This window comes from Mixophyes fleayi, chromosome 5 (genome assembly GCF_038048845.1).
Source record: "Mixophyes fleayi isolate aMixFle1 chromosome 5, aMixFle1.hap1, whole genome shotgun sequence".
NCBI classification, from domain to species: Eukaryota; Metazoa; Chordata; class Amphibia; order Anura; family Limnodynastidae; genus Mixophyes; species Mixophyes fleayi.
In genome coordinates this window covers 195,452,838-195,476,577 of record NC_134406.1, presented here as the reverse complement: position 1 = coordinate 195,476,577, position 23,740 = coordinate 195,452,838, and the positions used below count along the sequence as shown (strand labels likewise).

Sequence of the window (23,740 nt, the reverse complement as noted above, 5' to 3'; positions counted from 1 at the left end):
GTCAGAGGGTGCTACAAAGGAATTGAGCCTGAATTGATTGCCTGTCAAGGGAGATGATACCATTTCAAACCTGATCTTATCAATTTTGTCCTTGAAATAGGAAGCAAGAGCCTGTGCAGTGATGTTAGTTGGAGGATTTGGGGCAGTAGGATTCAGAAGAGAGTTAAATGTGTTAAAGAGGCGTTTGGGGTTAGAAGCCTGAGAATAGATGAGAGATCGGAAGTATGCTTGTTTTGCAGTGTCCAGAGCATTCTATAGGAGTGGTAGATATCAGTATATGTTATGAAATCATTAGAGGCACAAGATTTACGCCAGTGACGTTCTGCTTTTCGAGAAAGTTTTTGTAGAGTTCGTGTTACAGTAGTGTGCCACGGTTGGCAACGAATTCTACGCAAAGTATGTAGTGTCGCTGGAGCCACTTGATCCAGGGCAGTTGCTAGGGTTTGATGAAAATGGGGTACTGCCCGATCAGGGGAGGAAAATGTAGAAATTGGGGAGAGAAGGTGTTGGAGAGAGGTGGAAAACTGTTGAAAATCAATAGAGTTGAAATTCCTGCGGTTGTGAGGAGGCTTGGAAGAGTTTGACACTAGGGAGAGTAAAGAACTGGGGTTGAGCGAGTAGCTAATAAGGTGATGATCTGAGAGGGGGAAAGGAGTGTTAAGGAAATGAGAAACTGAGCATAGTCTAGAGAAAACAAGATCAAGACAGTGGCCATCCTGATGAGTAGCGGATTCATTCCACTGGGAGAGGTCAAGTGAGGAGGTTAGAGAGAGTAGTTTGGAAGCAGCATTGGAATGTGGATTAGAAATAGGGATGTTGAAATCACCCATGATGATGGTGGGGATATCAGTAGATAAGAAGTGAGGGAGCCATGCAGAGAAGTGTTCAAGAAATTGTTGGTGTGGACCAGGGGTGCGATAGACTAATATAATTGGATAAGCCTACACTAATATAATTGGATAAGCAAGGAGAGAAAAAGGGGTGTAAATGGGGCACTCCGAGAGGATAGATAAAATGATTAAATTTTAATGGTATGCATTAAAATTAAGGGTAGAAATGAGAGCGAAATATAAAATCAACATATAAACATACAGTGATACAAAAAAATTAAAAACTGCAAACTGTGTTACAAGGGCTCCAACAATCAATTAACATACAGTTAAGTGCAACAAGGCTAAGATAAGCCTTAATGCAGAGGTAGGGTCACAATAAACCCCATCAAATAAAACAGGTGTAGCTCCTAAGAAATGGTATTTTCGTGAAAAAGCCCCTATATTATAACCTGCATAAAGTGCCAAAGTATATTCAATAAAGGCGCTGTAGGCTGCTCCCTCAAAATGTGCCCGAAGGGCAACAAATATAAGTGAGAGATAAAGTCACAAATATTGGCACAAGGTGAGGACTATGTCTGATCTGTAACAAGCCACTGTTGGTACTTAGTTATATGCTCTCTCTCCCCTCTTATCTTCCTGGAGGAGAAACGCACATCAGGCCAACTCCGTCCACACTGAACAAAAGGTGTTTTTAGATTTGGTGCTCGTTTTTACTTTTATATTGTTATTAAAATTACTGACCCAGTTTGTCCCTACAACTCATGTGTTTGTGGTCTGCTTTTCTTGTCTGAATAACCTCAACTCATCTTACATTGTACTTAGCCACAATACTTATTTGCAACCTTTGGGTAACTCGCAGTGAAGTCTATCACCTCTTTGTGGAGATTTCTGGTGCCCATTACACTTCACACATAGTTTAGCCAGTGTTGATTGCTAGCAGTACACTGGGTCCACAACACCTTACACAAGTTGTGATAGTATAATTCCTATAGTGGTTTTCTGTCCTTTTGAGGACTAATATTTTTTTGAAATCCCACCCCAAAATTGAAGATAATTCCACCTTGCAAGCGCAAGCTGAATTAAAAGTTAGAAATGAATGTATCTGCACTGTACAAGAACAATGGGGTAAGGCTTAAAAGTTTTGCCATTAACAGTATGCCAAAGATTACATGTTCCAACTCCCCTCTCCCATATCTACCACGGGCAGATATAGCAACAATGAGATACTAATAAACTAGGTGCTGCTTCTACTGTCACACATATGATGAGACATTCATTCATTTCAGTTAATGAGGTCACAATATTGTACTTTTCGGTTTTAAATTATACAGTGAGTTCATAAAATATGTGTTGCATTGTACTCTATATTTATCGGGGCTGGTAAAAGACCTTATTTCAAGTCCTGCAGTTTTTCGTTAATTTGCAACAAATTGCATAATGTATATGTTGCTTATATTATAAAATGTTTCACAATATGACCAAATATGTCAATCTAGCCACAAAAAACATGCTACAAAGAACAATCCTAAAGCCCATTATATAAACAGTTTTTCGCACTCTAGAGTATATTACGTTGCAAGCTGCAAAGTTTAGATTGTACAGTTTTGTATTTGTCAGTTCATACAGATACCATGATAGTACGCACTATCCTAATGTATATTTGAACCAGTATGATCAGCGTGGAACACAGACAATGAAACCTGTACAAAGTATTGATGCAAACTATAACTGTGACAGTTAACTGGATTAAATCCTTCAGGCTTAATTAGCTTTCAACAAGTTCTGAAGAACAATGGGAGAAACACTTGTTCTACACTAAAATTTGTGTTTAGTTTAAGCAGAAATAATAAGAAAACCAAAAACCATGAGAAAATATAGTTACTTGTATGTAGCTTTCAAGACCATTTTCTCAATGGGTAAAACTATAGCCATGTAAAATGTATTACAATATAATGAATAAAGAGAACATCTGCCATTGGATTATTGCTTGTGCAGTTATGTGAATAAAGAGAGAAAGAATACAGAGAAATTTGAATCATATCAACTATTTTCAAGCATATTTGTCATATAGCTAAAAAGCTGCACTTTCATATATTTAAATAGTGTAAAGTGTCACTTTTTTAGAATAATTTCTAATACAAAAATGCACATGTAGTGAACCTAGAATTACAGTTATAAGGATTAACCCATAACATAATTGTAGGGAATAAGGCCTAATCATAATTGTAGTGTAAATATGTTATATCAAATTAATCCATTGATAAATTGAGATAACGTGTAAAATGTGAAGTCAGAGGGTCTGGTGTGAATTTACCTGGTGGCCCTACCCACCTCTACGTATATTATAAGATAACAGCACCACTTTGAGGGAAAGCTGAGCAGCTTCAAAAGGCCCCTGGGGTGAGCTATATTCTGACATAGGAGAGTTTTTTTGACATCGAGAGAGACTCTAAGGAGCCGTTCAAAGCTGTGGTCTTACATAAGGATGATGGCTTGCTGTATCTTATATAGACAAATAGAATTCAGTTTCCAAAATGCAACTTAATATCAATAAAAAGTAGTGCTCAATACCATATTCATAAATAGCATGATGAAGGGCAGCCTATATGTCAAATAAGGCATTCTGTCACACAGTGAAGTGAGGAAATGAGTATAAGCTCCACTAATACACTGGACCTAGGCCTGTTTGGTATAAATATCAATTGGCAAATTCATAATGGATCTATTAATAATAAAATTGGGTCTGTGTGACACTACACCAGAAAGTTATGTCACACAGTAGAATTGGGTAGTAAATAATGAAAAATGCAAATGGTGGTTGAAAACAGCGTCATAGAGCACAACCCCCTTGGAGGTGGGGAAAGGTGTCTTTAAAAAGCTGAGACCAATTACAAGAAATTGTCTTTTGGGAAAGTAATTAACATTGATAAGCTGCTTATCTTCAAGCCAATTTCCCTTGACACAGAATATACCACTGTCTGCAAGTTATACTCGGAATGTAATCCTTTTATTTTAAACCTGTTTTGCTTATGTCATGTCAATTGTTTCTTAATCGTTTTTTTTTTGTTTTTTTTTAACCTGTAAGCATTGTACTTTTTGTATATTAAAGCTCAAATTTAATTAGTGATGTCCTTATTGCTCTAAACAAATTCACAGCCTTTTGTGAAGAAGATTGCTTGACCATGCTAACCCTTAAAATGCTGAGGTGTGAACTGTGAAAACATTTGTATACCAAGCCTAGTGTGTGCCTGCATGTACAATTGTGTCATAGAGCCTTGAGGAGTTAAGTGTTAACCCTTTGATTGCTGGTGTGTACCTTGCTAACCTGTGGGTAACAAGGAGTGCATATTGTGTTCCAGTGGGAGACAGTATATTGAGGTCCTATTGCCCTTATTCAATAGGTGGTGGCAAAACAGAAGTGGGTGTTGTTGCGTGAGCGCTGTTCAGGGACGATTTGGCAAATCTGTAACCTATGCGATAGGTGAGAGGAAGATTGAGTGCTGGAATTGTGTGTAACTCCATACAGTAAACACTTTCAAGTCAAGAGTGCACAGAGTGCAGTTTGTGACTGGTAACGGTAGTTAGGAGAGGTTTATTGACAAAATAGAGGCGATATATTGTTTGATTGTGTGAATATATGGTAAGATATTAAATCAGGGAGTGGCAAGAGGCGGCTATTTGTGACAGCACATAATACAGAATAGCAGTATGCAATAAATTCTCTGCAACCTTCATTTTCATAAAACCCCATGCTATTTACCTTAGCAATTCTGAATTTGATTAGTAAATTCCATTCTTTGCGCAGCAAAAAATATACTATACAGAATTAATGATTGTATGAGGAAGCCCTTACTATTGAGTTTAGATAATGGCAGTGATAATAATAAAAATGCTAAATAATGTTTGCACCAAAAATTAACTGAAACAGATTTGAAAAAAATCAGATTATACGTTCTTTAGATGTTGCTAGCTACTACTACTTTACACATGCTTCATAGGGGAACACATGCCAAATCACTTTATTTGCAACAGTTTTAAACCTCAGTATTCTAAATATACAAAAGAAACAAAAAGAAAATATATTGCTATGGCAATGTCATGTCTGAAATAGCTCTGATTAGCTTTTACCTAAAGACACTGGAAAACAAATTACAGTATGTTAACACTAGCACCCTCTCATGGTTAATCATATTAAAGCATGCTGCCACAACCTATGTTGTTAGCTTAAGCATTCAAAATAGGTTATCTATACCTTTCTACACTAATGAGAACTTGTAAATCCAGATAAAAAAGGGATTAGTATGCATTTAAACAACACATTGTTTAGGAATGGCCATATGACTTTTTTTTTTTTTCTTTTTTAAGAAACCTTCAATCTTGCTTAATTCTAAAGATAGGTAAAAAGACTATAGATTGCTGTGTTTTTCTATAGGTTTTATTTTTTTTTATACATTACGTAAGTTGCGCACACACTATCTTAAGGGGGTAATGGAAGGAGGCGGCAGCTGTACAATGTAGAAGCCTTTGTAAAATACAATGCACAGCCGCCGCCTCCTTCCATTACCCCCTTAACAGCAGGAATAATAGTGTCACGTTTGACAGTGAAGTCATCTACTGGTGCCGGGTTCGTCACTCATCGCAATTGTTGGATGTCACTTTTTATAACAGTCGGGATTATAAGCGCGTCGGGAATGAGAGATTTGCCCTCAACACGTCTGGGTTAGTTTTGCCTGAGATTTCATCATCAATATACTGACTACCACCGTGTTAATCAACTGACAAACCCATGCTCAACATCACTTCTCTGTATCTGACTCTGCCTTCTATCCTCTGCATTCTACCAGGTCTTTGACCACTTTATGACCAGGGTAGAAGCTATCCACAGGAAAATTACTTCTCTTCATTTTAACTCTATGATCCTACTACTCGAATCTTTCTCCTACATTTTTGACTCCTTTTTCCCAGCAAGAGACTGTAGACTGCTCTTTTCCTCTAATTCCATAACTTCCCTGATTGACCATATTACAACTCTTCTGATTAGTGTTCTTGCTCCTACCATAGATGTCACTTTCGCCTGCATTTTCAAATAGTTTTTTTAGCAAAGCACTTAGCACATCAATTATCAATCCTATATCCTGGATCTGCCAGTCTCTACCATTTGACTCCAAATTACTGGAACATTTGGTTCTCTCTTGCATGGATGGATTTCTTAACTCCCTTGGCCTCCTGGACCCTCTGAAATTTGGATTTCATACAATGCACTCTACAAAAATAGCCCTTGCTAAAAATAGCAAATGACCTTTATAATTCTCAGTTTATCCTATTTGATGTCAGCTCCCTTCAACACTATTGACCACTCTCTTCTAATTGAAATTCTACAGTCTCTTTCTTTAAGAAAGAGAACACTGATATGGCTTTTCTTGTACATCCACCAAAAATATTTTCCAACCTCTCGAGAACACATTTATTCTCTGTTATCCTCAGCAATATCCTCCTAAATGGTGCCTTAACAGCTCAAACTAAACATTTCTAGAACTAAGCTTCTGGTATTTCTCCCTGATATATGGCCCAGTAATACCCCTAGATATGTTAGTCAATGGAGTGGTCATTCAAACTGTTACCAAAGTACATTACGTAGGTGTGGATTTTTCCTCTTTCTCCACGCAAATTCATATACTGAATAAAATAGTTGCATTCATGATATGCGATTTCCACTGTTGAGTTATAGCAAAAACTGTAATTCATGCCCTTATGCTCTCCCATTTGAATTAGGTAACCTACTACTAACAAGCATCCCTCTTCCCATCTGTCTACATTGCAGGATTTACACATTCTGCAGTAAGAATAATTTCCTGTTCTCCCAGTGTTACGTTCCTTATGCACTCGGTCTAGATTTACAAGGAACTAGCAAGGCGCGGAGTCAAACAGCCCCCTGGTTTTCGCCAAGAACCACTGCAAGGTGGGATGGACTTAGCTGCTAGGGAACTGCAGGTCACAGTCCTTGGTTTGGCCCCTAGATGCGAGCGAGATAGGTGCAACTGACAATACAAGGAGTGAAAGTAGATACCTTTGAGAGGGGTGTGGTATTCACTTGTGAACAGGTAAGGACAAGCAGAACAGAGCAGGCGGAGTGCTGGATGCAGACCGGTGTATTTAAGTAATTCTATCGTTTTCAAATAAGCATTGCCCAATCGATTGTATGTGTTTCCAACGCACAAAGTGATTTATTTTAGCAGATGTAAATAGTCAACAATTCAATACATTATTATATTATGATACAGTACAGTACAGCCAATACCAAAAGATAAATACATACATACCGCTGCAATCGCTGCGCTTCCATGGGTCCCAATGGAACAGTATATCTGTTAGATAACTGTGGTCAGAGTAGACTGGCTGGCAGCTGCAGCTGTGATCATATATATATTCATTCAGTGTTACAGAGAACAATGCAAATGACGTAGCTTGCTTCTATAGGTCCAGACAAAGGGTGTCTCCAGGGCAAACAGGTCATAGGCTGATTCAATCTAAGGAATCCAAAGGTGGGGGTCGTCCCTCTAGGGGTCTGCTCCTTTCATGGCCAGCATCATACATAGGTTCATTCCCTAATATCAATAACTAAAGTATGCAATGTGCGATCTCTTCGCCGACTGCACCGGACAGCTGCTGATGAATAGGGTTTCAGTATGATAACAGACATGCCACCTTTCCCACAACCTGAACCATATATATCACTGAAGTGCACATATAATCTTATTATATAAACTAATAATAAACCAAATGCTATCTGCTCATAAATTACAGTGTAACGGAACCAATATGAATATGAATTATATAAATAACTAAATGTTGTAATGCGAGTGTGTGCGTGTGTATTTTACCGTGCGATCGTACCACGCGCTGTGTTAGGTGACGTACGGATCTGTGTTACGTGGCGTACGCATCGCAAACGCAGGGCAAAACAATATTAACCAATATACTTTCGTTCATCCAATTATACGACTTCGACAGTTCCACCCTTTGATAGTACAATAAACTATCACCTAAAAGATGTTATATGCAGGATCTCAGTACCACGTTTCATTGCTATGTAATGCGAGTCCCCCTTGGGGTATGACTACGCTGTTTGTAGATCTAAACAAGTTATCATAAGAGAGAGTCTTAATCCTCAAAACGATTTCTTCTTTTACTATAGACCGTACATTTCTGGAGCTTGGAGATAACCTTTTGTATGCCCTTCAAGGGTGCAATAAAACACTTAATACATTATTTGGAAAGGTACAAGGTACAATAGAACATGTATCAGCTATACAGAATTCTCTACTACAGTTCTTCAAGTTTAACAGGTTACTCTGTCCAACGCATGTCTTTAAGCTCAGAATACATTTAAACACTTCATGTTCATCAATAGAATCATCCTATGTCTATCAATAATGTCATATACAATCTCCTTCAGCTTGCGTTAATATACACAATTCTAATAATGTCATCAGTTCTTTTCATCAACACTTGTGGGCGGGCTATTGTCTGTTCATTCTTCCCAGTCTCCCGATACTCAGATTTAACAGTGATCGGCTTGCAAAGCATTGGGAGACTTCAGACTAAGGGACCTAGGTGTCTTACTTTTTCCCCTAGTGACCTTCCACCCATAGTTCGGGTACCTCAAGAATATTTAGTGGGAAGAGAACTAATCCTACTTGATATAATCACTGAGGTATGTGAGAGCACGCCCAGCACTTTGTTTGGTCTACAACCTTACCCTCCCAAGAATGATAATTATTCTCAAGGATGCCTGCTCAAGTCCGAATGTTACTGTACTGGCATCGCTGGGTGTATCTCTTTTTTTAACTATGGGGTCACCATACTTACGGACGTAATGCTACTCAGACAATAGCCCCTCGCACTTTCTCCAAGCTCCAGGGTTTCCGAATTTTCCTTTACCCCTGAATTGAATAGAGTAATTGGCTGGACCGATTATGCTACTAACTTCTCCTTCATCCCCAATACCTCCTTATCATTATATATAACAGAGATCACCGCACTAAGTTTGTCAATAATATCTCCAATCGATAACCCCTGTATAACTGAACATTAATAAGTTCCTAAGTTAATCTATTATGGATAGAGGGTGCACCCTTACACTGGTAGTTTGGAAGTATAGAACAAAGAAAAAAGTGTATAAAGGGGCACTCCGGGGTATGGAATGTTAAAATTACATATTTTATTAGTATTCATTAAAAGTTGAAGTATCTTGATACAACTAGCAAAATATTTTTTATTTCGCTAGTTGTATCAAGATACTTCAACTTTTAATGAATACTAATAAAATATGTAATTTTAACATTCCATACCCCGGAGTGCCCCTTTATACACTTTTTTTTCTTTGTTCTATACCTCCTTATCATTACCTGAACCAGCCTCTGTCACCTGCTAATAATCAAAAGAATTAACCATCCTGAGAAGAGAATGAAATGAGAGAACACAAAACAGGAAAAACTACAACTTCATGCTGGACAAGAGTCTTAGCCTTTGGCTCAGGTGCTACTAACTGCATTCGAGGCCTTCCAGAACAGACTCATGAGTGCCCTTGGACCCTTCTCTGAGTGTTGGCCCCTCTGCGGTGGGTAGAATGGGCACCAGTGTGTATCTGCTACCCTTGAAGCCGTGATGCTGGTAGCCTCCACCTGGTACCTGTCTGTCAAATAACCTAAGCTTAAGAAATTTCTCCTCCACAACTTACTCTCCCGATCCAACATCCTGACAGTTAGTGTGACTTTTCAGGAAACAGTGTTTTGGACGTTCTCGGTTGCTGTCTCACTATTTACCTTCTCTCCAGGTCTAACCTAGCCTCCCAGTTACAATCTCATCTCACAAGGGGTCAAGAACATTTCAAAAACTGACAGGTTAGGAGTCTGCCCAGGAGTGATCTTTTGGTAGCAGGAAAGGACTAGTGGCCGAAGCTATCAGTCACTTCAATCAAGTTCCAACTCTTATTCTATTCAATTCGTTCTACCGAGTACTAAGTACTAAGCATTAAGTGGTTCGGCACGCTTGCCCCGGGTTGCCGACCCCTGCACTACACTATATGTTCATATTCTCTGCCAATGTTCTTCTGTTACCTATATATATATATATATATATATATATATATATATATATATACACATATATATATATATATATATATATATATATATATATATATACATATATATATATATATATATATAAAGTCCTGTATTTGACAAAAGATTTGTCGTTATGGCATACATACTAGCAAAGTCAGCCCAGTAAAGAAAGGAACATTGCATATAAGCTTACTATTTTCTACATGCAGCCATTTATGAGCTGTGGAATGTCAAATCTCTGAAAAAAATACTTCACTATCTAGACAAATTTTCTGTTTCTTTGACGTAGTTTGTTTACATCATATTTGTGCAAAAAAGTACTTTAACAGCATAGTGATATGTAAGATAAGAAGTACAATAAGAATCAGGGCTATCAAGAGAAATTCAGGGCCCCCGGTACAACAACTTCATGGGGCCCCCCTCATAGTTCGGCATGGCAAAATATTTTGCGCCGCCGCAAAAGTAGGAGTGATCATACAATTGAGGGCGTGGCTATGCATCGTTGGGGCGTAGCTAGCAGGTGAAGCCAACCTCCTACAGAGAAAAAACCTACAGAAAAAACCTGCATGGTTGTGTACACCATTGGCACAAGGGTGCAGTGCCTGTTCGCCGGAGCGTGACATATGTCCCAGCAGTCCTGACTTTCAGGACATCTAGCACCATAGTGTAGTATATAAACAATGCAGTGTGTACATAAAGAGTTCACAGTCTTGGCCTGCCCCTTACATTGGGCAGAACACTCACCAAAAATTGGGATTGTCCCACCAGAATCACAACATTTCACAGACTCTCCTGCTCTCTCCTACCTGTTCTTGTCACTTTCACCACCTGTGGCTACTGGTTTCTTTAGTTGCGGCTTCTCTGCATCCTGGAATGTTGGGGGCCCTATTTGGAAAAAGAATGGGTACATTTAGAAATTTCCAACCAGCCCCGGCGTTAAATCAATAGCACCCACGAGTAATAATTCGGCCTTCCTCCAGCCCCAACATTAAAATAATAGTATTCCCATTTAATAAATGAACTTATTTCCCTCCCTGCATACAGCCCCAGCAATAAATTAACATTTACATATCATAAATATACCTATTTCCCGCAACCTTCACGGCCATTAAATAATTCATAGTCACATTTAATAAAGAGACCTCATTCTCCCCAAACTCACTCCCCAAACTCACCCCCCTTCAATAGCCCCAAACCACCCCATCTTAAATTAATAGTCCCCACTATTAAATTGCCCCACCATCACCCCACAAACAAAATAGCACCCATTAACTAGACACCACCTACCTCACACACACTACACTGCCACAAGCCCCCTGTGCCATCACACACACACACTACCCCAAGCTCCCTGTGCCATCACACACACTACCACAAACCCCCTGTGCCATCACACACACACTACCACAAGCCCCCTGTGCCATCACACACACATTACTGTGCCTCCTTATGATCACACTGTGCCTTCCATGCTGCTTTTCCCCCCTTCATCACTCTATGCCATGCTGCCCCCCCTCTCCATCACTGTAACATTCTGCTCCCCCCCTCTCCTACATCACTGTTCCATACTGCTCCCCCCTCTCCTTCATCACTGTGCCATTCTTGTTTGTAGTCTTGTTCTTTATTGTTCTGTTTGCCTTACTGCTTGCTGTCTGTTTTAATTTAAGTCTTTGTGAGTGAGTGTTGTTTATCTATTGTGTTTTTAGTTTTTTTTCTGTTTTGTATTTTCTGTATTGTGGGAGAGATAGACAAATCAAGGAGAGAGGGTGACAATTTGGAGGATAGGCAGCAGGGGCAGGAAGAGGGACAAGAAAGTAAGGATGAGTGTGATGAGGGAAAGCTAGATGAGGGTAGCCAGCTTGGCAAAACCAAGTCTGGGAGACACAAACACTTTTCCAATAACAAAAATTGTAAGGGTCATCATTACCCTGTCATTCGAAAACATTAGGGAATCAAGCAGTCAAGACTCTAGTAAACCTCAAGAAGCCGTGTGTAATAGTATGGATGGAGTTAGAAGCCTTAAAGAGATCTGTGAACCACTGCCGGAAACATTTTGCAAATATCAAAATAAGGGCTGCCTGTAAGGCCTCCACGGGAACCTGGAGTTGGTGGTGCTCCTCCTGCTCCTCTACCTCCTCTCCTCAGCAGCACCAACCATATATGGATTTTCAAGAACATCTATCATGCTTCATAAAAAGCCATCTTGACACAAACACATTTGCAAAGTGGTTTCTGTCCCTTTTTATAGCCATCCAGGTTCCTACAGGCCAATGAGCTGCGTTTTTTTTAATCTCACTTCTCACTTTATCAAGCCACGTCTCTGTAGTCCTTGCTTTGTGCACTGTGGCACAGTCATGTTGGAATAGGCCTTTCCCAAACTACTGCCACAACATTTCACTGGAGATAAGGGGCCTAGACCAAACCTGAAAAACAACCCCTCTTCCACCAAACTTCACAGTTGGCATAATGCAGTCAGGCCAGGCAGTTAATGTTCTCCCAGCATTCGCCAAACCGGGACGCAGCCCATCTGACTGCCAGAGAAGCGTGATTCCTCACTCCACAGAACAAGTTTCCACTGCTCCACAGTCCAGTGTTGGTGTGCTTTACACCACTCTATCCGACACTTGGCATTGGCCTTGGTGATGTGAGGCTTACATGCAACAGCTCGGCCATGAAAATACATTCCACTAAGCTCCTGCCGCACAGTTTTTGTGCTTATATTAATGCCAGTGAATGTCCGGAACACTTCAGCTATGGAATCAGCAGAACGTTTGCAGCTTTTAAGCATCATGCGCATTAGTAGTCGTTGACCCCACTCTGTGATTTTACGTGGTCTTCCGCTTCATGACGGACTTACTGTTGTTCCTAAATGCTTCCACTTGCTAATAATATCACTTCAAGTTGACCGTGGAATATCCAGTAGGGATGAAATTTCACAAACCGTCTTATTGCATAGGTTGCATCCTATCACAGTACCACGCTTGAATTGATTGAGCTCTTCAGATTAACCCATTTTGTACCACAAATGTTTGTAAATGGAGACTGCATAGCTAGGTGCCTGATTTGATACACCTCTGGTAACAGGTCTGATTAAAACACCTCAATTCAATGATTAACAAGTGTGGCCAAATATTTTTGTCCATACACCCTATGTTGAGTACTTTTATGGTGGTTTTCCGGCGGGTTAGTTTAAAAAATCTCATGATTTGTATTCTGACCACGTAAAGTGATTTGCAATGTTGCGCTTTGCAAAACGGCGACGTGTTTCAAAACGTTTTGCCTTTAGAAAATATACCGATTTAAAACAGCCACTAACAACGCAGAAAAGAACATGAGTTTTAGAAAACCGCACTTCATCTTATTATTAAAAGTGTGTATTTGCTTGAAATTAATACTAGTCTATGAAGTTACTAAACTGTATCTGGAAAAATGTAAGAATACATAATTCAATATTTTCTGTCTCTCGACACAAGATAAATAAAAAAAAAAAATCAATGCTGTATGACAGAGGTTCCCAAACTTTTGCAGTTCGTGGCACCCTTAGAGTCTCCAAATTTTTTCAAGGCACCCCTCCAAAATAATTACTGAGCAGTCCTGTTTTAGAAGTAGTTGGGTCAAAAAATTGTAATAAGTATTTAGGTCACGACAGAAATACTTATTTAGTTGTATGCAAAAATGTCCCTCTGCATCCAGACACTCTGTCCCCTCTGCATCCAGGCACACTGCCCCCTCTGCAACCAGGCACACTGCCCTCTCTGCCCTCTGTCACGCTGTCCCCCTCCTCTGCCCTCTCTTACGCTGTCACCCTCCTCTGCCCTCTCTCGCGCTGTCACCCTCTTCTGCCCTCTCTCACGCTGTCACCCTCCTCTGCCATCTGCCCTCCTCCTCTGCTCTCTGTCCCCCTCCTCTGCCCTCTGTCCCCCTCCTCTGCCCTCTGTCCCCCTCCTCTGCCATCTGTCCCCCTCCTCTGCCCTCTGCCCCCCTCCTCTGCCATCTGTCCCCTTCCTCTGCTCTCTGTCCCCCTCCTCTGCCATCTGTCCCCCTCCTCTGCCCTCCTCCTCTGCCATCTCTCCCCCTCCTCTGCCATCTGTCCCCTTCCTCTGCCATCTGTCCCCCTCCTCTGCCATCTGTCCCCTTCCTCTGCCATCTGTCCCCCTCCTCTGCCATCTGTCCCCCTCCTCTGCCATCTGTCCCCCTCCTCTGCTCTCAGCCCTCCTCCTCCTCTGCCCTCCTCCTCTGTCATCTGCCCTCCTCCTCTGCCCCGCACCAGGTGCCAGCTATAGAAAAAAAGAAAGCACTGACGTCGATATTCAGTGACAGCTGCGGGAGAGAGGAGGCTGCAGGGTCCTAGCGCCGCGCGTATTGGTAAGTTTCTGTTTGCTTTCTTTTTTCTAGGGCTGGCCCACGGCACCCCAGTGACAGCACCGCGGCACCCCTGGGAGCCGCTGCTCACACTTTGGGAACCGCCGCTGTATGATATATGTTTCATACACAAACAAGCACTTTTTTGCAGTATCAATAGTACAGAAAATAACTATGCTAAATAGGATAAAAAAAACAAAATCAGGAACAAAAGTTGTCATTTGCCATTCAAACTATTGGTGATACAAAAAAATAATCCAATCCCTTCATGAGAGGTAGGCAATACAGTAAATTCAATTTGGCGTTGTTTGTGCAAATTTGATTCAAGTCTAATTGTACCCAATTGTCATACATAATAAAGTGTACAGTACACATTTACCTTTTCGACAAAACAAACCACGGAATGTTCTGCATAGATATGTTCTTGGTCCACTGTACATATCAATATGGAGTCGGTACCCGTGAAGCCCATAGTCTGGGTCAATATCATCCAGGACTGGAATATGTTGAGGGAAGTTGTAAGGGCTTTAGGGAAAAAAATATATATATAAACAAAGAAAAAGTTACAAATTTCGTATAACTTATGTTACAGTGTGTCTGTTAAAACGATGGGTCACTAGGGTACCTATTTCACATATAGTATACCACCATTTTCTGCAGTCAATTTTTATGTTTTAACCTGCTGTTTACTTTCTAGTTGGATCAGAAGCAAAATATGAATGATTAATTTAAATTCGTTGAACTCTTCCATGGCAGCCTTAACTAATGGGTTAACTCCTTAGTTAACTGAGTAGAGGCAGGATAAAGAAACATCCCAAAATGCATAAGTGTGTTTCCTCCTCGGGTGCCTTTGAGAAATTTTCCAAGCTGTTCTTAACAAATATAAATATACAAGAGGGATGGGAATATTGGGCTGCCATGGAATATCTCAAAGAAATTAAATTAACGGTAATAATTTTCTGATTTCTTTATCACCTTCATTGCAGCCATAAAGAATGCTAAATACCCAAGCAATACAAGAAAAAAAGAGAGTGGGCTCAAGCAAAATCAAGACCGACAGTGCCAAGTGAAACATTTATTTTGAACAACTTCTTAAAAAGACTTTCCTACTAAACTGAGCATCAGCAGTTATACCACATCTAGAAGTGTCTGGTAAGGGTGCGAATCGATGGTCATGTTGCTTTTGTAGATATCTTCTTCTGAGGCAAAATGTGCTGTTATATTTTCGGCATCTCACATCTTTCATTCTTATATGGCTGTGCAATGAATCTCCTCTAAATCCTATAACAGAGGAACAGGTTTTTTTTCTAGTTTGAAATACCTCAATCACCTTGTAAAAGACTACTTTGTGTCTCAACTGCGACTGCCCGACCTCTTTGCCAATAAAAAGAGGATGCCTGGATTTGGATGCAGAGCTGGTCCCTGGTTCTGTTTGTCTGAGTCAAAGGCTAATCTTGAAAAAGTTCATAAGCTATTTCTTACCGCAGAAGACAAGGTTTGGTGTTCGCTCTTGTGGCCATTAAACTTATTTGGGGATGTCACCACTTCCTGAATGGAAATTTTAACAACTTCTCTGTGCAAAGACCATTCCCCTGGATGGATTTGGTATGTATTGACATAATCTATTTTGCTGTTGTCTTTTCCTACTATGATTTCATCTTCCATCATCTCAGAATGTTTGCATGCAACTGCTTTTTGCTCTGTAATAATGTAAGCGGACCCAGCTGAAGGTTCCTCATATGCCACCTTGCGAGAGACAGAAAGAGACTCCTCTTTTCTGTGGAGCAGCCTTGAAAACTACGAGCAACTTCATGAAGGTCCTTGGAGAAGTAGACAGACTGAATTTTAGATAACCATAGATTTATTGGAGGAAGCCTCGATATTTTTATTGCATAATCTGTAATTCTACCGCCCACAGAATTCATTGGAGGTTGAGTTGTGAAAGACTCATTGAAAAGGTTTCAGCAGGCAGACTCTATTCCTTACTCCTGAATTGTTGTGTTGAAATACTGGCACCATACTGCCTATAATACTGCTTTCCAGGCCAATAGCTCAATGCTTTCTTGAAGTGCTGTTAAGAGCAAGAGAAAGGGAAACCTTTTGTTCTCTTGTCTTGAAGTAAATAAGATTTGACCCCAGTTACCTTTTGAATCACTTAACCAAGTTTTCAAAATGAAACGTGGACAAAAGATTTTTTGATTGTGGGTTCGCAACCTGAAGGATGCAATCAGAGAGCTGTTCCAGCAACTACAGATGAAAACATGTTTTTGACAGAAAGAATAATCATGCTTTTGAGTAGATGCTGCCTGTTAATTTTCTCTTGAACATGGCATTCTTGGTGGAGCCACCCCCGCCGTTGCTTATACTGCAAGAAATACATTGCAATGATCCTCTGTAACCATCAAGAAACTGGTAAGTCCCCAACAGATAAAAAAAAACAACAAAAAAAAAAAAAACTACGGCAATCTGCTTAAGCACTGCATGCTCAGCTGAAGGTCAAAGCAAAAAACAAAAAGGCACCAGGGGAAGGAAAGTCACATTATATATCGTCCAGGGGTGTTATTCCTGTATCTACTCAACTGACAAGGGATTTACCCCACTAATTATGGCTGCCATGAAATGTATATGGAAATTAATGCACAACATTAAGGGGGGTATTCAATTGTTGCTTTTAATGCGCTAAAACAAAAAAAAAAAACAAGCGCTCTAAAAATATTAGCATTAATACGGTAATTACTCGCTAAATTTCATCTCGCAGCTCCCTGAGCTGCGAGATGAAATTCAGCGAGTAAACTACCGTATTAATGGTATTTACGCGCATATTACCGTATAAACTGTAATATTTTTCGAGCGCTCGTTTTTTTTTTGTTTTAGCGCGTTAAAAGCAACAATTGAATACCCCCTTAAGGATCATTTAAAAACCACAAAAAAAGTGTCACACAGAGCATCTTTACATGAATAAGTGTGCCTAATTGCTTGCCAAATGTATTTCAAAGTCCATGCCTTTGGAACCACCAATACTTGCAAAAGAGGATATACCTACATTTGTGGATCCTCCAGAAGAGATGTATGGATGAAATCGTAAAAACATCATATCAAAGTTAAACCTGCATCCACTTCAGAATTTATTTTGGAGACAAATATAATCTCTAATTATAATTATGAGATCCCTTTGAACCCTTTGAGTTCATTCAAAAGTATTTTTCACAATATCCCAACAACACTCTGAGAATTTTACAAGCATCTTTGTCAGCAGCACAGAATGGATGGGTGATGCTGCGGAAATTTTATCTTTAATTGAATTGCTAAACCACCTAACATAGAAATTGTGTGTATTAGAGATGGGCGGGCTCGGTTCCCCGAGAACCGAACCCACCCGAACTTTGCCTATCAGAGTACCGAGCCAAGGAGGCTCGGTACTCTCCCACCGCTCAGAATCCAAATCGAGGCCGAATGTCATTGTGACGTCGTCGGATCTCGGGGCTCGGTTCTCGCGATACTTGAAGATTATAAATACACGCCTCCACAGCAATCCATCGCCATTTGACAGAGGGAGAGAGCAGGGTGTAGTCACAGGCTGATTAGAGCAGGGACAGACAATACAATATTCTGATTCCAATTGTGCTAACAACAATCGATAGAGAAGAGAGAAGGATAGAGGAGTTTGTTTTTTTTCTTCAATATTTGGCACTCAAAGTGCTTTTTGGGTGTCCCCCATTATTTTGCCTAAATATTTCTGGCTGTCAAAATTACTATCTGTCAGCAGATTTACAAAATAATTTTTAGCACTCCCCAGTGCTTTTGGGGTGTCCCCCATAATCGTGCATAAATAATTCTGGCTGTCCAAAGTATTATCTGTCAGCAGATTTACCAAATAATTTTTAGCACTCCCCAGAGCTTTTGGGGTGTCCCCCATAATTGTGCATAAATATTTCTGGCTGTCAAAATTACTATCTGTCAGCAGATTTACCAAATAATTTTTAGCACTCCCCAGTGCTTTTGGGGTGTCCCCCATAATTGTGCATAAATATTTCTGGCTGTCCAAAGTATTATCTGTCAGCAGATTTACCAAATAATTTTTAGCACTCCCCAGAGCTTTTGGGGTGTCCCCCATAATCTAATATATAAAAGAGAAAATTTGTCCTTCTGTCTGTCTTTCTATACAAATCCACATTTTTCAAGCGAAGATCATGAAATTTTGCATACGAGTGTATTAAAACATGACGGAGGCAACTAAAAAAATTTGAATTTGAAATTCATTACGGGGTGGGGGTGGCGAGGGGGGTAACACCTAAAAATCATCGAAAACGACCATAACTCTGGAATGTCTGGAACAATTTACACCAAACCTGGTACACATATGACTTACAGTCTGACAACAAATAGTGTGGGGGCAAGACACCCCTAGCACTCCTAAGGGTGGGGGTGGCGAGGGGGGTAACACCTAAAAATCATCGAAAACGACCATAACTCTGGAATGTCTGGAACAATTTACACCAAACTTGGTACACATATGACTTACAGTCTGACAACAAATATTGTGGGGGCAAGACACCCCTAGCACTCCTAAGGGTGGGGGTGGCAAGGGGGGTAACACCTAAAAATCATCGAAAACGACCATAACTCTGGAATGTCTGGAACAATTTAAACCAAACCTGGTACACATATGACTTACAGTCTGACAACAAATATTGTGGGGGCAAGACACCCCTAGCACTCCTAAGGGTGGGGGTGGCGAGGGGGGTAACACCTAAAAATCATCGAAAACGACCATAACTCTGGAATGTCTGGAACAATTTACACCAAACCTGGTACACATATGACTTACAGTCTGACAACAAATATTGTGGGGGCAAGACACCCCTAGCACTCCTAAGGGTGGGGGTGGCGAGGGGGGTAACACCTAAAAATCATCGAAAACGACCATACTCTGGAATGTCTGGAACAATGTCTTGGAAGAAGTTCCAAAAAAAAGGGGAAATATATTTTTTCTGGATGCACCCGGAGGAACAGGTAAGACGTTTCTCATCAAGTTGTTACTTGCTAAAATTCGAGTATATTCCAAGATAGCTATTGCTGTGGCCTCTTCTGGAATTGCTGCAACTTTGCTCCCTGGTGGAAGAACAGCACATTCAGCTTTCAAGTTACCGCTTAATCTGGCCCGAAGTGAAACTCCCATCTGCAATATCACTAAACGAACAGAAAAAGCTCAGATTCTGCAGGAATGTCAGGTCATTGTATGGGATGAATGCACCATGTCACACAAAAATGCTTTACAGGCCCTCAATCAAACACTTCAATTTTTAAGAGGCAATGATTTACTAATGGGTGGAGTCACTGTTGTATTGGCTGGAGATTTTCGACAAACATTGCCGGTCATTCCAAAATGAACAATGGCGGATGAAATTAATGCATGCCTTAAATCATCACATCTTTGGAGGCATGTTCGCACTTTGCGACTAACCACAAATATGAGAGTTTCTCTGCATGGCCACACAATGGACGGTCAGTTTGCTGATCATTTGTTAAATATTGGGAATGGTTTAATGCCGCTTCATCCAGTAACTGGTCTCTTCAAACTCAGAGAAACACTTTGTAACACAGTTGTGTCTGTTGAAGAACTCAAGGCAAAAGTATTTCCAAATATTCAACAACATTTTACAGAGCATAAGTGGCTTTGCGAACGTGCGATTCTTGCACCAAAAAATAATTGTGTAAACAACATCAACTTAAAGATTCAAGAAGAGTTGCCTGGAGAAGCCATATTATACAAATCAATAGATACCGTTGTTGAAGAAAATGAGTCTGTGCACTATCCTACTGAATTTTTTAACTCTTTAGAACCTCCCGGAATGCCACCGCATACCCTGGTACTGAAGATTGGATCACCCATTATGCGTCTCAGAAATTTAAATCCTCCAAGACTTTGTAACGGTACAAGATTAGTAGTCCAAAAGCTCCATTCTCATGTCATTGAAGCAACTATTTTGACAGGCTGTGCAAAAGGTGACAATGCTTTCATTCCACGCATACCTCTCATTCCATCTGATATGCCATTTCAATTTAAGCGTCTACAATTTCCAGTTCGTTTAGCTTTTGCCATGTCTATCAATAAGGCCCAAGGACAATCTTTACATGTAGCTGGAGTCAACTTGGAATCACCTTGCTTTTCTCATGGACAGTTTTACGTTGTGTGCTCAAGAGTTGGATCACCAAGAAATTTGTATGTATTTGCCCCAAATGAAGAAACGAGAAATATAGTTTATCAAGCTGTTTTGAAGTAATTGTTTATCGGTTCGTTCCATCATATACAGTTCAAATACAGTTTGACATTTTCACTTTTCACCTTCTACTGGTCCAACTTTAACATGCTATTTACATGTATGTTTAATATTTAGATTGATCTTTGTAAATAAACATTCTTTAAATCCCGGGCAACGCCGGGTATTCTGCTAGTTGTGCATAAATATTTATGCCTGTCCAAAGTATTATCTGTCAGCAGATTTACAAAATAATTTTTAGCACTCCCCAGTGCTTTTGGGGTGTCCCCCATAATTGTGCATAAATATTTCTGGCTGTCCAAAGTATTATCTGTCAGCAGATTTACAAAATAATTTTTAGCACTCCCCAGTGCTTTTGGGGTGTCCCCCATAATTGTGCATAAATATCTCTGGCTGTCAAAAGTCATATTTGTCAGCAGTATCTAAAACAATTTGTAGCACTACAAGTGCTTTGGGATCAGAATGGATTCAAAGCAGTCCACATATGAGCAGAATGAGCAACCAGGTTCTGTCACCAGTCCTGATGGTAGTGTTCCCAGTACGTCATATGGGCAAGGCGATGTCAAACTACACAGTGTTTCGAAATCAGTCCAAAAAACACACACCAAAAAAAAATTACTGTGTTGAAGCAAAAAAAGAAGTCTAACTGAGGAAAAAAGAATGAGGCCTTCACCTTTCTCTATTAGTGACAGATCCAAAAAAGTTACCGAGCCTACAATTGGTGCACAACTACTGTTACGCATCAAAGCCGAGCTGCAAGATAACAGTAAGGCATTAGAGGATAATGTTTGCTCTGATTCACAAATGACACCAATCCCCGTGGAGTGTCCATCCAACAGTGGGATGTCTAATCATGAGCATTCTGTTAGTGTACCCATAAAGAAGGGCCCTTTCAGCAGTTCTGCTGATGTGTGCCTTAACAGCCCGAGTGTAGCCGGTAATACACAAATTGAGGATGCCACTTTGGAATTAGAAGAGGATGAGGCGGAGATTTGTGTAGGCGACGAGGGCGCTAATGAGGATGTTGATGAGGATGAGGTTGTTTGTGTAAGTCCTGCACCAGTGGCAGCAGTTCTGGCACGTGACAAGAAAAAGGCCATTGTCATGCCTGGGCATAAAACAAAAAAAATCCACTTCTTATGTGTGGAATTATTTCTACCCAAATCCAGACAACAATTGTATAGCCATTTGTAGTGTATGTCAAGCCACAGTCAGTCGAGGGAGGGACCTTAACCATCTTGGAACCTCGTCTATGTTACGCCATTTAACGAGAGTTCATGGCAAAGTGTTGGGAAAAGCTGAAAGTTCTTCCAAAAAATTACAAGCACTCCATCATCAGCTAGGACCCTCCGGTCACCGACATCCCGACGGCTACAAAATACACCCACCACACCATCCTCATCAATATCGTCAGTAGCGCTCGTAGTTATCCCGGCATCACACTTATTAAGGCTGGATGACTCCTGCACTATTATTGATTCCTCTGAAGAAAGCGTTAGTCCCACTGCTGCTGCTGTTGCTGCTGCTGGGGGTGAATCTTCAGCCCAGAGGCAGGTCAAGAAAATGAGCAGTCCTACATTTCAGCAATTAAATGTGAAACAATCATTTGCTAGGGGAAGCAAATATGACAGCAGTCGCCAAGCGAATCACAGACGCCATGGCTGCAATGTTAGTGTTAGATCTGCGTCCAATCTCCACAATAAATGCAGCTGGTTTTTCACAGTTAATTGAGGTTTTTGTCCGCGTTACATAATTCCATCGTGACACCATTTCTCCCGTAAAGCAATTCCACAACTATACCAAAAAGTGTGTAAAAATGTAGAGATTGCGCTGAAAAATGCCATTCTGCCCACTGTCCACTTAACCACAGATATGTGGACAAGTGGAAGTGGCCAAACCAAAGACTATATGACTGTGACAGCCCACTGGGTTGGTCATTCACCTTCACCAGCAGGAACAGCAGCAGCATTTACACCACTATGTAACATTTGTCACAGGCAGGCCACTCTTTGTATCACCGGCTTCACTAACAGGCATACAGCTGACAATTTGTTACGCAAACTGAGAGATGTGATTGATACATGGCTTATACCACTTGGACTCTCACCAGGATATGTCATTTCTGATAACGCCAACAATATAGTGCGAGCATTACAGCTGGGTGATTTCCAACACATTCCCTGTTTTGCTCACACCATCAACTTGGTGGTGCAGAGCTTCCTACGAAATAACCGTGAGGTGCAGGAGATGCTTTCGGTGGCCCGTAAAAATTCAGGCCATTTCAGACATTCAGCCACAGCATGTAGGAGATTACAGCAGCTCCAAGAGCAGTTTAACTTGCCCTGCCACCAACTTAAGCAAGAGGTGGTAACTAGGTGGAAATCCACCCTGTACATGCTTCAGAGGATGGAGGAACAACGCAAAGCCATCCAAGCATATTGCACAAGCCATGACATTGGGAAAGGAGGGGGGATGTATTTCACTTTTGCACAGTGGGGAATCCTTTCAGTGCTGTGCAAGGTGCTGAAACCATTTGAAGTTGTGACGTGTGAGGTGAGTGCAGACTCTGCTAGTTTGAGCCAAGTCATTCCTTTAATTAGACTATTGGAAAAGCAGCTTGAGAAACTGAAGGAGGAGCTGAAAGCAAGCAATTCAGCAAAGTATGTTGGCCTTGTCGATCAAGTACTTCATTCGCTTCACAATGATCCTCGAGTTATTAAGATCTTGAACTCGGATCAGTACGTTTTGGCCACTGTGCTTGATCCAAGGTTTAAGACCTAAATTCAGTCTTTACTTGTAAATGAGCGAGATATGAACTTTTGCAAGGAGCTATTGCTCAGCAAGTTGGCCGCTGAACTGGGCCTCAGCTTGACGACGTGTCCTCCTTCACTTTCTCAAGCTGCTGCTGCTCGTAAAAAATTAAATTTCCCAAAAATAAGCAGGGAAGATGCAGGGGGCAGACCAGAACAATTTAACATCTGGGCTGGTTTGAAGGATTTTTCAAAAAAATGTGTCACCTTGCCCATAACTCCATCCAATACGAGTATAGACATGCAAAGGATGGTGAAGGATTATTTTCAAGAGGTAATTGATATGGAAATGTCAGACAGTCCCTTTCCTTACTGGGAGGAAAAGC

General features: G+C 40.7%; 1 protein-coding gene across 3 annotated transcripts in view; it reads right to left on the bottom strand.

The window, feature by feature from the left end:
* FBXO15 (F-box protein 15) overlaps nucleotides 1-23,740 on the bottom strand; it is a 149,397-nt gene that overhangs the window by 29,089 nt on the left and 96,568 nt on the right. For all 3 annotated transcript variants that reach the window (XM_075213237.1, XM_075213235.1, XM_075213236.1), the window contains one exon: nucleotides 14,703-14,848. In XM_075213237.1, the coding sequence (XP_075069338.1) occupies nucleotides 14,703-14,848 (146 nt within the window). The remainder of the gene's footprint in view (nucleotides 1-14,702; nucleotides 14,849-23,740) is intronic.